The sequence below is a fragment of the Lynx rufus genome, unplaced genomic scaffold (assembly GCF_022079265.1).
Source record: "Lynx rufus isolate CCGP_SWC_20201006 ecotype Redwood Valley unplaced genomic scaffold, mLynRuf1.p SCAF_9, whole genome shotgun sequence".
Taxonomy (NCBI): domain Eukaryota; kingdom Metazoa; phylum Chordata; class Mammalia; order Carnivora; family Felidae; genus Lynx; species Lynx rufus.
The window spans coordinates 99,117,610-99,135,042 of record NW_025814897.1 but is presented as its reverse complement, the minus strand read 5'-3'; the positions used below and the strand labels follow the sequence as shown (position 1 = coordinate 99,135,042).

The 17,433-nt window shown below is 37.9% G+C and overlaps 1 protein-coding gene across 3 annotated transcripts in view; it reads left to right on the top strand.

Annotated features, from left to right (window-relative positions):
- The window catches only part of CKAP5 (cytoskeleton associated protein 5), a 113,964-nt gene that overhangs the window by 72,299 nt on the left and 24,232 nt on the right, over positions 1-17,433 (top strand). For all 3 annotated transcript variants that reach the window (XM_047070624.1, XM_047070626.1, XM_047070625.1), the window contains exons 18-30: positions 721-815; positions 3,261-3,318; positions 3,408-3,533; positions 4,149-4,288; positions 4,471-4,645; positions 5,432-5,545; positions 6,597-6,725; positions 10,849-11,043; positions 11,421-11,556; positions 12,860-12,948; positions 15,415-15,540; positions 16,788-16,937; positions 17,216-17,419. In XM_047070624.1, the coding sequence (XP_046926580.1) occupies positions 721-815; positions 3,261-3,318; positions 3,408-3,533; positions 4,149-4,288; positions 4,471-4,645; positions 5,432-5,545; positions 6,597-6,725; positions 10,849-11,043; positions 11,421-11,556; positions 12,860-12,948; positions 15,415-15,540; positions 16,788-16,937; positions 17,216-17,419 (1,737 nt within the window). The remainder of the gene's footprint in view (positions 1-720; positions 816-3,260; positions 3,319-3,407; positions 3,534-4,148; positions 4,289-4,470; positions 4,646-5,431; positions 5,546-6,596; positions 6,726-10,848; positions 11,044-11,420; positions 11,557-12,859; positions 12,949-15,414; positions 15,541-16,787; positions 16,938-17,215; positions 17,420-17,433) is intronic.

Sequence of the window (17,433 nt, the reverse complement as noted above, 5' to 3'; positions counted from 1 at the left end):
TGGGTGGCTCAATCGGTTGAGCCTGAGACTTTGGCTCAGGTCATGATCTCACTGTTCTGAGTTCCAGCACCACATCGGGCTCTGTGCTGATAGCTCAGAGCCTGGAGCCTGTTTCAGATTCTGTGCCTCCCTCTCTGTCTCTGCCCCTACCCCATTTGTGCATGCCCACTCTCTTGCTCTCACTCTTTCTCAAGTAAATAAACATTAAGAATTAAAATAAAAAAAGATGAGAATAATTTTCTCCTAAGACATTATAATCCAGAGTGATCACTAAGGAAAAGCTGTAAAGTCAAGAATGCTTTTAATACTCCTGTCACAAGGGAGCCTGGGTGGCTCAGTCAGTTAAGCATCCAACTCTTTATTTTGGCTCAGATCATGATCTCACGGTTATGAGATAGAGCCCCACATCATGGATCCTGCTTAAGACTCTCTCTCTCCCTCCTTCCCCTCCCTCCGTCCCTCTGCCTCTCCCCTGCTCACTCACACTCTCCCTCCCTCTTGCTCTCAAAAAAAAAAAAAAAAAAAAAAAAAAAAAAAGATGTCACTTACGTCATTTTCTTGTGTGAGTTAAATATTTCATTTGTAAGGCATTCTTGTAGTTCTATCGGCATTGGAAAAGCCACTCCTAATCCACTTCTGCCTTAATGCCATACCACATTTCTGTGAGAAATATGAGAAAAAGCACATATTTGTTTTTGTTTTTTCCCTCTTTCACTCCAGGTTATGTCAATGGCTTTCTCACAGAAGAATCCCAAGAATCAATCAGAAACTCTGAATTGGCTATCAAATGCAATAAAAGAATTTGGTTTTTCTGGGTAAGTCAGAAAGAAATCAGGTACAAAATAATTAAATATTTTGCTAATCTCTAACTGGTGATTCTGTTTGTTCACCTATCTCTGCTATTTCTGAGAAGCCAGAGCTTTTCATATCCACTAACTTTAGAGTTCTCTAAGTTGTTTTTCCTTAAGTGTTAACAATTGTCCCACAGAATAGCCAGTTCTGAGAAGACCTAGTCAAATGCATTTGGAAATTCTTACATGTAATCACATTTGTTTAGAGAACTATCATGCACCTTGGTGAATTAAGGGCTCTCAAGGTCAGGCAGCAGAGAAGCTTATCTAACTTACTTGCATTTGAACATACTTGTTTAACAAAATTTTATAGAGCTTTCTTTATGCCAGGTGCTTTCTTCTTCTTCTTTTTTTTTAATGTTTTATTTATTTATTTTGAGAGAGAGAGCGCGAGCAGGGAGAGGGGGGCAGGGGATCAGGGAGGGGAGAGAGAGAATCCTAAGCAGGTTCTGTGCTGTCAGTGAGGAGCCAGATGCAGGGCCCCATCCCCCAAACTGAGATCATGACCTGGGCCAAAATCAAGAGTTGGACATTTAACTGACTGAGCCACCCAGGTGCCCTTATGCCAGTCACTTTCTAAATAATAATTCCTTTAATTTCATTCTCATAAAAACTACCTACATGAGGTATTGTTATTCCCATTTTATAAGTGTGGAAATTGGGGCACAGGAAGCTGAAGTAATCTGTCCAAGTCACAGTTCAGAAGTGGCAAAGCCAAGATTTGAATCCAGGCATTCTGTCCAAGAGAGAATACCATAACTGCTATACTATGCAGCCTTTCTACTATGTGCCATGCTGCTTGTTACAACACACCTCTTAATGTCTTGTAAAATAGTTTTCTATGTTCTACTAAATGAAGAGTTACTACTCTCAAAGTTATTCAGGTGTCATTCAAGCAAAGACTTGTGTGTCTGTATTTATAGTTGAGGGTATTGTTAAAATCCCTTCAAAATTGTGTAATTTTTGGTGTAAAACTAATTTCCTGGCATGGCATAAAAGCCAGGTGAATGTTTTCCTCTTTTTAATTTGTCCATGATCTTTCATTTATTCAACAACTACATATTGAGCACTTTATGGTGTTTCAGTCATTTGTTCTAGTCCCTAGGAATACATTATAGACAAGATTAAATTCTTGCTTTCATAAGACTCATAGTAAGAGCAGATGACGATATGCAGTGGAAAGAATATCCGGACGTACAGGGACAATGGAATAAAAATAAAGGATAAGAAGTTAGGTAGTATTACCTAGGAGTGGTTGGGATGGTCCTTCCTGAGAAAATGACATTTGAGCAGAGACCATTAGGACCTGAGCTGGCTAGCTGTGACAATCTGGGAAAAGATCATTCTAGGCCAAGGGAACAGCAATTGCAAAAGCCCTGTAGTAGGAGCATGTGTGATGTATTTAAAAATAGCAAGGAGTGATTGTTTTTCAGTATGTAGCTGAAGGGGAATGAGTTGGGTGGTAGGGAGGAGGAGGAGACAAGATGCAAGAAAGAACAGGGCCAGGTCACTTAGAGCCTCAAAGCTTTGAGTAAGTTCGAAACCACTAGATGGTTTTGAGCAAAAGAGTAGTAGGATCATTTGGACTCTAGTCAGAGAGAACAGATAGTGAGACTCAAGGAGACTAATTAGTAAGCTATCGGAATAATCCTTTCAAGAAAATAATAGTGGCTTAGGCATAGTTTGTAGAGATGGAAGCCTTAGGAGTCAGAATATATTTGAGAGAACTGAACAGGAAAATGGGTATAGGAGAGAGAGGAGTCAAGGATGGCCTGAGCAAATGGAGGAATGATGTAGTTCTTTGCTGAAGTAGGGAAGACCGTGGGAAGAATAGGATTTGGGTTTAGGGTGTGGACAGGAGTTTTGACCTTGAGAGATGTGTGACACCTACTAGACATTCTAAGGAAAATGTTACAAAGGCTACATGGATATATGAATGGAGTTCAGGAGAGAGGTCATCAATGGGATTTAGGAGCAATGAGCATACAGGCAGTATTTAATCCTCACTTTAAATGAGTCTAGAAACAGAATAAGTGAGACTTGGGGACATAGCCAAAGGGAGCCAGTTCTAGAGTCTTGGCTTTATAAAACTGTTGAGTAGTGGTGCCTGGGTGGCTCAGTTGGTTAAGCATCCAACTCTTGATCTTGGCTCAGGTCATGGTCTCATGGTTTGTGAGTTCGACGCCTGCATCAGGATCTGTGCTGACAGTGAGGAGCCTGCTTGGGATTCTCTTTCTCCTTCTCTTTCTGCCCCTCCCCTGCTTGTGCACATGCGCATACGCCTTCTCTCTCTCTCTCTCTCTCTCTCTCTCTCTCTTTCAAAATAAATAATAATAAATAAATAAAAATAAAATTCTGTTGTGTATTTTGAGGGTTTCATTTGTTAATTCTAAATGTTATTTCTTCTAGGCTGAATGTGAAAGCTTTCATTAGCAATGTGAAGACAGCTCTTGCTGCAACAAACCCAGTGAGTACATACCAGCATATGTAGGAACATTGCAGCCATCCCTGTGGTTCTGTTCTCATTTAGAAAGTTCTTTTTGTTCTGTCTGCCAGGCTGTGAGGACTTCCGCCATCACCCTACTTGGTGTGATGTATCTGTATGTTGGCCCCTCTTTGCGAATGTTCTTTGAAGATGAGAAGCCTGCCCTCCTATCCCAGATAGATGCAGAATTTGAGAAGGTAAAGTTTCCAGAAATGATACAATCCATTGGTAGATGTGAGAATGCTCATATTAGTTAAGTGTAAGCTTTTAACCCTTTAGAATGAAGAATATATATGTATTTATTTTTATATGCATAAAATACCCTGGGAAGAGTTCATAAGAAATTGATGGCTTTGTCTGTGAGGCAGCCAACTGGATAGCTGTGGTACAGGAGGGGAGATTTTCCTCTTTAGGTCTTTTGTACCTTTGGGTATCAAACATTTTGAATATGCTGCCTATTCAGAAAGCATACTAATTAACATTTAAAATAATTTTAAATAAAAGAAATTTGACCTTCCTTGAATAAACTTTTTAATTGAAATTGCTGAGTTTGGGCAGACTTGCTCTGTATTTCTTGGGCTTACAAGTCAAAAGACAGCTTTATGATTGAAAAGTCAGATTCTAATAGGTTTGTATAAAAATGCCTTTGGCTGTATAGTCTCAAATTTGGAATCTAGGAATTAAAATACATACTGTGTAAATATTAAGTAGTATGAAAGAGTAGGAAAGTTTGACATAGTCCCATTCTCTAACTTGTTTGCTCTCATACCCTTCATCAAGTTCATTGGACTCACTGATTTGTTTGTGTGTAGATGCAGGGACAGAGCCCACCTGCTCCAACCAGAGGGATTTCCAAACACAGCATAAGTGGTACAGATGAAGGAGAAGATGGAGATGAACCAGATGAGGGGGGCAATGATGTTGTGGATCTTTTGCCGAGGACAGAAATCAGGTAGGTTTGTTGCAAATGGTTTATTGGATTTTTGTAGCAGTTTTTTGTTTGTTTTGTTTTGTTTTTTGTTTTGTTTTAGTGAATTCCTAATGGTACTTTCTCTTTCTCAGTCAAGAGTACTTCTGTGACATAATTATTTCTTTAGGAGTCTGGAATTAAAGATTCCATCCTTGCTTTTTCAGTGATAAAATCACCTCAGAGTTGGTGTCTAAGATTGGTGACAAGAATTGGAAGATCAGGAAAGAAGGTCTAGATGAAGTGGCAGGTATTATCAATGAAGCCAAATTTATCCAACCGAATATAGGTGAACTGCCAACTGCCTTGAAGGGTCGACTCAATGATTCAAATAAAATCTTGGTACGTAGAACATATATACCTGTTCTTTTTCTCTCCCTCCCCTCTTCTCTGAAGGAAGTCCCTTTTAAATACTAACCTTCATCTGCAAAAAAAAAAAAAAAAAAAATGGGTGGTCACTTTATTTCCTTTGAACTAGAAATAGCTTCCTTTAATCTCTTAAGTGTGCCTCCAGATAGGTTGGTAGACAGCAGGTTTATTAATCAAATTTTCATGAATCTCAGATTTGCTTTTTATAGGACTCTAATATTAAATATCTTTATATAAAACTGCTTGTAATACATATAAACATGCTTAATTTCTAATTTTTAAATTTGGGTTTTTATGTGAGAATTTCCTTAAGCTAGGCTTTACCTTTAAAATTATAAAATTATAATTATAAAATTATCCTCTCTCTTGTAAAATTCTTTCCTTCTTTTTTTTTTTTTGTTTATTTTTGAGAGAGAGAATCCAAATCAGGCTCTGCGCTGTCAGCACAAAGCCTGACGTGGGGCTTGAACCCAGAAACTGTGAGATCATGACCTAAGCCAGAGTCACACACTCAACTGACTGAGCCACTCAGATGCCCCTGGTTTAAAATTCTCATACTCAAGCTTTATGAACTGATGATGAAAGGCCACCACCTAAAAATTAACCATAAGCTAATTCGAATAGCATCATAATAAACTGACTTCCCTGTCTCTTAAATAGGCCCAAAACTTCCTACTGCAATGACTACTTAGCAGCAAACTTAAAAAACTTTGAACATAGCCTGCTCATGGTTTCAAGTGTTGGCTCTTTCCCACTTAGGTGCAACAAACATTGAATATCCTCCAGCAACTGGCCGTAGCAATGGGCCCAAATATCAAGCAACATGTGAAGAACTTAGGCATCCCTATCATCACAGTCCTTGGAGACAGCAAGGTAAGCCTGACTCCTGACCTCACTCCTTTTTGGAATAGGCCAGACATGTTCGTGGGCTAAGAATAATTCTTAGATGTACATGTAAGAGTACACATACACAGTCTATAAACTTTGCAGGGAAGAGAACATTAGAAGGAAAATAGTAAACATCTTTACCTCCAGGAAATATGAAGGTGAACAGATAGGTCACTAGCTTTGTGACCCTTAGATAAGTTATTTATCTTCTTTGAGGTTCAGTGTTGTTATCTATGAAATTTTATTCCTATAGAACTAAATAATCTGTACCTAAGATACCTATTAGTGTCTCCTGTAGTGTGCACTCAAAAAATGTTGGCTATTAGGATTATGACATCATTGTTATAAGTGCTGTTAAAAACAGTGAATAAGTTTATGAATTTGGGGGTCCTTTATTTTCCACCTTGTTCTGGACCACTGGAGCAGAATCTTCCAGTGCTTGCAGTTTCACAGTCCTAGAATCAGTCTCCTTGAAAGTAGCAAGCCTCTTATATTTAGCCCTAGATTGAATATTTGAATGTGTCTTTATTTTTGTGCAATTCATTTAACGTGAGGAATTGGGATATTTTAATATTTTTCATGTCAGTAAGTCCTCATGCTACGAATGCAAATTAATAGGAAAACGTAAGTGTTTGGGCAAATTGTTAGTAATTTGATTCTAACTCTTGAGTTTTCTACCATGTGGAATTACATTCTTTAGCAGATAACCATGGATATAACAGCCCCAGAGATTCAGGGAACAGAACCTCTGAGTTAATTCCTCTTACATGATATGTTATACCCAGGTGACTGTTTTTGTCTGATTTAACCGACAGCATCTTTACAATGGAGTTTTATGTTTCTACTTTAGATTTTCAGTACAACCATAGAACTAGATTCTGTGTCAGAAGAATTGTCAGAGAAGTTGATTCCAAGTATGTTCATGTGGACCTTAGAGAAACCTCCATTGTTCATATCCCCAAAGTAACAACCTTTTTCACTCCCTATCTCCAAACCATAACTGATACTATCTTTACTAATTTTCTCCTCCCTTCAGAACAATGTTCGGGCGGCTGCCCTAGCGACTGTGAATGCTTGGGCAGAACAGACAGGCATGAAGGAATGGCTGGAGGGAGAAGATCTTTCTGAAGAACTCAAAAAGGAAAATCCTTTCTTGAGGCAAGAGGTAAGTACTATATATACAATGTGTTTACTCATGTCTTTTACCTTCTTAGGTGTGGACCTGCCTAATAAATATGCATGTAGAGGTAGAATTGAGTTTCATTATGAAACAGTTAATAAAATGAAACCAAATTCCTGGAGCTTTTATACTCATGTACCTCTTTTTTCCCCCCTTTCATATACTTTAAAAAGAAAAAAAATTTTTTTTTTAAATTTATTTATTTTTGAGAGAGAGAGGAGACACAGATTCCAAAGCAAGCTCCAGGCTCCAAGCTGTCAGCACAGAGCCTGATGCGGGGCTTGAACTCACGTATTGCAAGATCATGACCTGAGCCAGAAGTCAGATGCTTAACTGACAGAGCTACCCAGGCGCACCTCATATACTTTTTTAACAATAAAAATTATTTTTTGAGAGAGAGGACACAAGTGAGTAAGGGGTTGAGAGAGAGAAGAGGGGTTTACCAGAACTTGTGTTTTACCCAAAGTGGGGCTCAAACTCACCTCATGTGGGACTCAAACTCACAAACTGTAAGATCATGACCTGAGCCAAAGTCAGATGCTTAACGACTGAGCCACCCAGGCACCCTAAAAATAGAATTTTTTAAAGGACTAGCCTTTTTGTGAAATTTTCTCTTTTCTTGAACTCTGAAGTTCAAGGTTCAAGAGGTTTTAATCAGAACATAAAAATAGAATTCAACATTCAAAAATCCATCAGTACCAACAGGCCAAAGAAGAAAAATCCTATAATTGTATCAGTTGACACAAAAAAAGGATTTGAGAAAATCCAGCATCTATTCATGACAAAAACTCTGAGCAAGTTAGTGATAGAAGAGAACTACCTCTTTTTGCTAAAGCGCATCTACAAAAAACATATATAGGTAATGTCATACTTAGTGGTGAAAGACTGAATGCTTTCCTCCTACGAGTAGAAATGATATGTTTTCACTACTGTTAATCAGCGTAGTCTGGCAAGTTCTGGGCACTGCAGCGATGCAAGAAAAAGAAATGGAAGACAGGGGGCGCTTGGGTGGCTCAGTCGGTTGAGCATACACTCTTGATTTTGGCTCAGGTCATGTTTCCAGGGTCATGGGATCGAGCCCTGCTTTGGGCTTCACGCTGAACACTGAGTATGGAGCCTGTTCGAGATCCTCTCTCTTTCCCCCTCTTCCTCTCTATCTCTGCCCCTCTCTCCCCCCTCTCTCCCCAAAAACGGAAAAAAGAATTTAAAAAAAGATGAAAGACAGGTTGGAAAAAAAATAAGTGAAACTATCCTTAATTGCAGATAACTGTCTACATAGAAAATCCTAAGGAATCTACAAGTAAACTCCTAGAGCTAATAAATGAGTTCAGTAAGACTGCAGGATACAAAATTAACACACAAAAATCAATCACATTTCTTTATAATACAGTGTATATACAGAAACTGAAATGAAAGGACCATTTACAATCACTCCAAAGAAAATGAAATCCTTACATGTACACTTAGCAAAACAACTACAGAGTGAGTGTGTATACTGAAAATTACAGAATACTGTTGAAAGAATTCATCTATTTGGGAAGACCCAAATAGATGGAAAGACATGCCATGTTCATAGATGGGAAGCTTCAATGTAGCAGGGATGTCAGTTCTCCTCAAATTGATCTATAGGTTTAATGTAATTCCCACCAAACTTGCAGCAAGTTTTTTTATAGAGACAGGCTTATCCTAGAATTTATATTCTAGCTAAAACAATCTTGACAAAGAAGAAAAACATGGAAATAATCACTCTACCGTATATTAAGACTCACATATTGTTAACATAATCAAGAAACTGGTATGGGTGGTTGGGGGAGGAGAGGACAGACACAGGTCAATAGAACTGAAGAGGAAACCAAGAAATAGACCCACACAAATCTGATCAACTAATTTTTGACTAAGTTGCCAAAGTAATTTAGTGCAGGGAAGGCTGGCCTTTTCAACAAGTGATTCTAGAGCCTTAGACATCTATAGATAGAATAATAAACCTCAACCTAAACCTTTCATTTAACACAAAAATTAACTCAAAATGGATCATGGACTTAAATGTAGAACATAAAACTGTAGAACTTTTAAAGATAACATCAGTGAAAACCTTCAGAATACAGAAATTCTTCAGGCAAAGAATTCTTAGACTTGACACCAAAACCACAATCCCATCAAAGGGAGAACTTGGTAAGTTGGACCTCAGTAAAAATTAAGAACTTTTACTGTGCAAAAGACCATGTGAAGATGATGAAAGTCAGCTACAGAGCAGGAGACAATATTTATAAACTTTACATCCAATAAAGGACCATTACTTAGAATATGTATGTAAAGAATTCTCAGAACAGTAAAAAAAAAAAAAAAAAATCTAATTAGAAAATGAGCAAGGGGGCCCTGGGTGGCTCAGTCGGTTGAGCATCCGACTTGATCTCAGCTCAGGTCATGAATTCGAGCCCCACGTTGGGCTTCACGATGGGCATGAAGCCTACTTAAAAAAAAGAAGAAGAAAACAGAAAATGGGCAAAAGATGGGGCATCTGGCTTGTTCAGTCAGAGAGCATGCAACTTTTGATCTCAGGGTCATGAGTTCAAGCCCCATATTAGATGTAGCCTACTTTAAAAAAAAAAAGGAAAGGAAATGGGCAAAAGACATGAACAGATGTTTTACAGAAGAGGATATGCAGCTGGCAAATAAGCCCATGAAAGTTGTTCAGTAGTATTAGCAATAAGGGAAATGCAAATTAAAACTACAGTGACACATCCCTATACAACTATCAGAATTACTAAAGTAAAGAAAGTGATAATACCAGATGCTGGCAAGGATGTAGAGAAATTTGAACATTCTGTTAGAGGAGATGTAAAATGGTACAGCCACTCTGGGAAAAGAGTTTAGCTTTTTATAAAACTAAATATGTAGTTACTATATGACCCAGTGATTTTGATCTTATACATTTGTTCTGTAAAAATGAAAATTTATGGGGGTGCCTGAGTGGCGCAGTTGGTTAAGCTCCCAACTCTTTGATCTCAGCTCAAGTTATGATCTCTCGGTTGGAGTGTTCGAGCCCCACATTGAGCTCTTTGTGGATAATGTGGAGGCTGCTTGAGATTCTTTCTCCCTCTCTCTCTTTGCCTCTCCCCCACTTGTGCTCTCTCTCAAAATAAATAAAAAATATATTCTTAAAAAAAATAAAATCTTGACTCTGGTGGCAGATGTACTGACGTGTGATAAAAGTGTACAGAACTAAATGTACACACAGTCACAAATGAGAATAGTAAAGCTGGGGATGTCTGAACAAGATCAGTGGATTGTATTAGTGTCAGTATCCTGCTAGTTATACTATAATATAATTTTGTATACAGCTACTGTGAGTGGAAACTGAGCAAAATGTGCATGAGATCTCTGTATTACTTCTTATAACTCCATGTGACTATAATCATTTCAATAAAAACTTCAGTTAAAAAATAAATACAGGGGCGCCTGGGTGGCTCAGTTGATTAAGCGTCCAATTCTTGGTTTTGGCTCAGGTCGTTCTCTCATAGGTTTGAGCCCCATGTCGGGCTCTTGCATTGCCAGTGCAGAGCCTACTTGGGATTCTATCTCCCTTTCTCTCTGCCCCTCTCCCGCTTATGTGCACTCTCTCTCTCTCAAAATAAATTTAAAAAAAATTAATAAAGACTTAAAAAATACATACAGATATGAATTATTTTAAAGGAATAGAGAGAAACTGTCGACGTAAGGCTGAAATAGAAGTTGTAGTAGAATTTGTCCTCTTCTGATCAAATCAGTGTTCTGCATCTTCTCTACTGAATAATTCTTAGAAATTTTAAAGAAGTGAAGTGAAAGCTTTTCATCTTTAAAATGCATTAAGAACTATTAAAGCTTTATAATTTAATGCCCAAGTATGGTCCAGGGAACCATGTTTTTATCTGTAGGAAGATTATCTTCTTTGTGTCTATTATTTAAGTATAGTAAATTTCTTGAACAATAAAAATTACTGATTTTATTTTGGAAAGTTGTAGTGTAAGAACTCATTCAGTGTTTCGTACTGATGGAATCATTAAGCCTAAGATCGTAAGTGATACTTTCCCACTTGAAGTGTGTCACTGGTCTTTCTTTCCTTTGGCAGCTTCTGGGCTGGTTGGCTGAGAAACTGCCGAGTCTTCGTTCCACCCCCACTGACCTCATCCTTTGTGTTCCTCATCTCTACTCCTGCCTGGAGGACCGTAATGGAGATGTGCGGAAGAAGGCCCAAGATGCCTTGCCATTCTTCATGATGCACTTGGGATATGAGAAAATGGCCAAGGCCACTGGGAAACTAAAGGTACTGCTTCCTGTTGTTGCTGCTGTTAAAAGCCATTAGAAAAATATTGAACATGAATTGATATCGGCAGGAGATCATATTACCTCCTAAGAGTTTCACTTGAAATCCCAATGCAGCAAAAATATAATATTTAACAGTGTGTAGAACTCAAAGAACCTTACTCTGCAGAAAATTGTGACCTTCTAGAATGGTAGCTAATTTAGTGTGACTTCATAATGTGTGTTATTTCTCTTGCACTGTGTGCCGCCTCCCTTATTTCATTGGTATTTCAAAAGTAGGAGCTCAAGGATGTGTTTGACAGCAGCTCTGTTAGTAAGCATAGTATGAGTGTATCATGTATGTGACCTCTCACCTCTCCTGTTACATTGTCTCCCTAGCCAACTTCTAAAGATCAGGTACTGGCCATGCTAGAGAAAGCCAAAGCTAACATGCCAGCCAAGCCTGCTGCATCTGCTAAAGCAGCTTCCAAACCGATGGGAGGGTCAGCTCCAGCCAAATTCCAGCCAGCTTCAGGTAATGGTATTTTGAGAGGGTTAAGCCCAGGGGAACTCGAAAAAGAAATCAAGCTTTCATTTTTTACCATTTTCCCTAACAGCTTAGATTATAGGCCTGCCCTCCCGCCCACCCCCTTTACCCTCCTACCACAAACACTTGAGAAGTTTTATGCTATGAACTATGCTGAAGGTATGAAGATGATTAATTTGGTTTCCAAGTCCAAAAAAGGAGTTTGGAATAATGTATTGAAATACTCCAGAAAGCAAGTGCTCCTTCTTATTTTTAAGGTTTCTATACTGTTTTCTGCTATTGGATATTATAGTTAGAGGGGGAACTGGGACCATCTAGTTTAATCCCCTTTATTAACGGATGTGGAAACCCAGAAGATCAAGTGACGGGTACAGGGACGACCAGTCAGTGCCTGAATTCACCAGCATAGAATGCCTCTTTCTCATTCCCAAATGGGTCCTCCTTCCACTGCACTGCCCATTTGTTGATCCATTCTAACATTTACTAATCATTTAGAGAAAATTCTTGGTTTCTTCACAATTAAAATTCCATTGTGTATAAATAAAACTCTACTCTTTAACCCCTTCTCTACTATTTTATTATTAAATAAAATAATATTATTCTGTTTAGGGGGGTAGAAACTGTTGATGCTACAGAGTTAGAAATCTTACATGTGTAAAACTGTTGGTCTCAAAGTATGTATTCAATTACACCATTTGTTGGAATCTTGCTATATGATAAATACCGAGTATCAAAGATGACACAGGCCCTGTCCTTAAGGATGTATCAATCTAGGGAAAAGGTTTCTTAACTGCTATTTAGAAAATAGTTTTAAAACTTCAGCTTAGGGGTGCCTGGGTGGCTCAGTCGGTTAAGCATCCGACTTCAGCTCAGGTTATGATCTCACAGTTCGTGGGTTCAAGCCCCCCATCGGGCTCTGTGATGACAGCTTAGAGCCTGGAGCCTGCTTCAAATTCTGTGTTTCCCCCTCTCTCTGTTCCTCCCCCACTCATGCTCTGTCTCTCTCTCTCTCCTTCACAAATAAATAAAAACATTAATTAAAAAAATTTAAAAAAAAACTTCAGCTTAAATGTTGGCAAAGCAGATGTAGATTTATTGAGTTAATTTCATAGGGCTGTGCTTAAAAAGAAGTCAGGGTGAAAAAGGATTAGGAAAAAAAAATCTAACTGAAAATGCTTGCTAAATTGACACATTTAAAACTGTAGGCCTTCTCGTCATTATATATTTAACCTGCTCAGAACAAAGTGATATTAGAGTTTATATTTATAGTAGATCCCTTTTTTTCTCAAAGCACCTGTTGAAGATTCTGTTTCCAGCACTGTAGAACCCAAGCCTGATCCAAAAAAGGCCAAAGCTCTAGGAGTTTCCTCTAAAGCAAAGGTATGTTAACTCTGCATACTTAGATGTAGAATTGCTTTTAAGTGTGTTTTATGCACAATGTCATTCTATTAGGAAAGATCATATTATGCATGAAAAACATTACCACTCTTGATATTATCAAATTATAAAGTTAATTATTTATGCCTGTTTCTGTGGCTTGTTTTAAATAAGGCCCCAAAACAGAGACATCCTGCCCTCAAGAGGTGCTGTCATGGGTTTTGTCATGCAGACCTTTGGGGAAGATTTGCAGTAGTGAAGAAAGAAGTCCTATGTAGCTCTGGCAGAATCTGGCTGAGTCTGATTTAAGAAAAGGAAGGTAGTGATCAGCTTCCTTCAAACTTGGCACAGTTAAGTCATCATGCTAGAAGGTATCCTAATGAGTGTACAAGGAAATACCGTCTGTCCCTGCACCCGTGGGACTTATTTTGATGAATCACCAGTCCCTTTAGCATCCATGCAGAGTTGGACATTTAAAGAAATATATGTTCAGGGGCACATGGGTGGCTCATTCGGTTAGGCATCTGACTTGGCTCAGGTCATGATCTCACAATTCATCAGTTTGAGCCCCACGTCGGGCTCTGTGCTGACAGTATGGAGCCTGAAGCCTGCTTTGAGATCTGTCTCTCTCTCTGTCTCTCTCTCTCTCTGCCCCTTCTCTACTAGCACTCTGTCTCCTCTTTCTCAAACATAAATAAACATAAAAAAAAATTAAAAAGATAGGGGCACCTGGTGGCTCAGTCGGTTGAGTGGCCAACTTCAGCTCAGGTCATGATCTCGTGGTCTGTGAGTTCAAGCCCCGCATTGGTCTCTGTGCTGACAGCTCAGAGCATGGAGTCTGCTTCAGATTCTGTATCTCCCTCTCTCTCTCTCTGTCCCTCTACCACTCATGCTCAGTCTCTCTCGCTCTCAAAAATAAACAAACATAAAATTAAAAATAAAATAAAGAAATATGTTCGAATGCTTAACTTTAAATATTTCGGGGAAGGGGCAAAGGGCAGAAATCTCCTGGGAATCTTTTTATTTCATTAAGTTTTTGAATCACAGCAAATTGTCATCAGTTTCTATACCAAGATTCAGAACCTATCACTGTATTCAGGGTATTGATTAAAACTTATATAAGAAAATTGCAGAACTGTACGATTGGTAGTAAATATAATAGCAAATATACATAGAGAAAACCATCTAATCAATTACATGTAACTAATGAAAAAAATGCCAGACTAAGAACCGTTTTATTACCTAGTGCATTTATTATTATATGCCAGATACAATGGGCACTCTGGCTATTCATCTGAATATTACAGTTATTTTTCCATATGCATGGTCCTTTAACTCAATGAGTTAAATAGGTAATTATCTTCTAAGCTGTCCAATGAAGCTGTTCTTTTCCTGTCCTCCCCCACTGTCCTCATCCCAAATTTAACAAGTGCTTATTTTAGTATTTTGGTCACATGTGCTTTGAAGTATTTTTGACTCTGTTCTTAATGCTATACTGCCCCTCACCCCCCCCACCCCCACCACAAGTCTTTTGCAGTTTACAGTTTCACATAAATGATCTCATACTTGTTTTGACTGAATGACTTCAGTGTTTGAACTAGAAAGAAATTCTGGCCTACTAGAAATACTGGACTCTTCCTACATTTCTGTTAATAATGGTTCCTGTTTTAAAATTAAATATACATAGTGAGGTTCACTATTTTCTTTTCCATCTGATACAAAAATTCAAACTCTTGGATTATTTTTCAAAACCACTTTAATAACTTAAAATGTTTCTAGCAAGTTTCCCTAGAATCAAGTTCAGAGACTCTCAGGTATAGCTATATGATAGAGATATATTTACTTTTATTTTTTTAAGTTTATTTATATATTTTGAGGGAGAGGGAGAGAGCATTGGGTGGGGGGGAGGAGCAGAGAGAGAGAATCCCAGGCAGCTTCTATACTGTCAGTGCAGAGCTCAGTGCAGGGTTAGAACTCACAAACCATGAGATCATGACCTGAGCCGAAGTCCAGGACGCTTAACCGACTGAGCCACCCAGGTGCCCCTAGAGATATATTTTATATGCAGAGAAACAGAAAAGCTTTCTCAACTAAATGATGTGAAGTGTGTGAATGTCATTCAAAATGTCATTAATATGGAAGTCATTAATATGGAAAACCATAAATGGTGTTGAAGATTTCAAGAAAGAACTGTCCAGTAAACAAAGGCTGTGACCCAAACCAATGACAGGTAATAGAGTTTTTCCAGCTATGTTGCGTGCCAGTCTAAGGATTAACCAACAGTCACCTGAGAATGCTATTAGAAACATTTCTGAAAAACCTGTACAAAAACATAACGTGCACAATTCTGTGACTTATCTGTTTCTATCATGAAGAATACAATGTGGAGAGTGTATGGTTTTTATAGTGCGCTCTTACTGGGCAGCAACATCACATTCCTAACCAGTATTCCCTGAACCTTGGCTGTAGAGTGCACAAGGAAAGAAAGTGCCCAGCAAAACCAGCTTAAAGGAAGATGAAGACAAATCTGGTCCTATCTTCATTGTTATTCCAAATGGAAAGGAGCAAAGAATGAAAGATGAAAAAGGATTAAAGGTAAGAAAGGGATAAGAATCCTCAGTAGGTTTTTGCTTTTTTGTTTTGCTTTGTAATCAAGAATAGCTTTGCTGTCTGGAATTCATTTCATTGTGAACTATCTAACAATGAACTAAATCTTTTGCTTATAAATTATGGCTTATTTCTCTAAGACATCTCTATGGGAGCATTAGTTCCTACAAAAAGAACTATGGAATGGAGCTACTGCCTATTCTTCCTCCAAATGGAAAGAAATAAAAGTTGTTTTAATTTTTATAATTGAAGAATGGGAAGTATTCATTGATTTTTGTCAACTACACATAGGTAATAGGCCACTCGTTTAATCCTTCTTGTGCCTGATATCATAAAAGCCAGATTTGGTGACTGTATCTGCTTAGTTCGGTCATTTCTCTTTTGATTTATTTTAGTATTATCAGGCAGTTAAATTTTTTTTGTTACAATATATACATGTTGTTGTTTTTTCTTAATTCAAGCAATATGAAATGTGCAGAGAGTAGTGTGAGAAGCATGTCACCCCTTCTAGTCCTCCTCCATAGGAAGGACATTATTACCAGTGCTCTTGTGTGTTACTCCAGAGTGTCAGTATTTCATGCAATACGATCATATATGTATAAACATATGGCCTGCCTTTTATGCACAGGGGTACATGCCATATTCTTTGTTCTGTGTTTTATTCTTTTCTTTTAATGATGTTTGAAATATCTTAAAGGCTATTCATATCTGCGTGTTTATATGCATTCATTCTTTTTATTGGTACATCATATGTATGTACCTTTCTTTATCCCCAACCTACAATGTAAACATTTAGGTTGCTTCTAGTCTTTCAGTGTTATAAACTACACTGTCATAAGCATCTTTGAATGTAGGCATTTGTGCACATGTGAATATATCTTTATTAAACTCCTCCTAGAATGGTGTGTATTTTTTAAATTTTGATAGCTATTTCAAATTTTCCCCTTATTGAAATTGTACCAACAGTGTCTACCATGTTATACAATAATAGAGCATTGGTCTTTGTAGTGAGAACTGCTGAATGTTATTCTATTCCTAGATTTTAAGAGTTAAGCTTCCCGATGTATGACAGCTCAAGAATACATTTTGCACTCATATTTAATTACAAATTAATCTTGTTGAATTTTAAAATATCTTATTTAATTGATTTCTGCAGCTGCTTTTAAATAGAGTTCTTCTCTGCCTCATTTCAGTTGAACATCTTACAGTCCCTTTTCACTGTTTTTTTTTTTCAGGTGCTAAAGTGGAATTTTACTACTCCACGGGATGAATACATTGAGCAACTAAAGACTCAGATGTCTAGCTGCGTGGCTAAGTGGCTACAAGATGAGATGTTTCACTCAGACTTTCAGCATCATAACAAAGCCCTTGCTGTCATGGTTGATGTAGGTTTGCAAGAGATAACTATGATTATCTCAGACCCGTGAAAATACTGAGCCTTGTGAATACCCAGAAATTCACGTGACTTGAGAGGGAACTAGAATACAACATGTTCTCTGTTTTTAGAGCTGTTTTATTATTTGATAGAATAAATGTCTATAATTTTAGGTCCTAAATAGCTCAAAAAGCTATTATTTTCTTCTTGGACTCTAGTAAAATTTATAAAGGACTTACCTAATAGAACTTACATTTTTATACAGTCTTATTTGTCTTTTGTTTTAAGCACTTGGAGAGTGAAAAAGAGGGTGTAATTGGTTGCCTGGATCTCATCTTAAAGTGGCTTACCCTGCGGTTTTTTGACACCAATACAAGCGTCCTAATGAAAGCCCTAGAATATTTAAAATTGCTCTTCACACTGCTAAGTGAGGAGGAATATCATCTGACTGAGAACGAAGCATCTTCCTTCATCCCTTATCTCATCCTCAAGGTAATGCGTTGTTC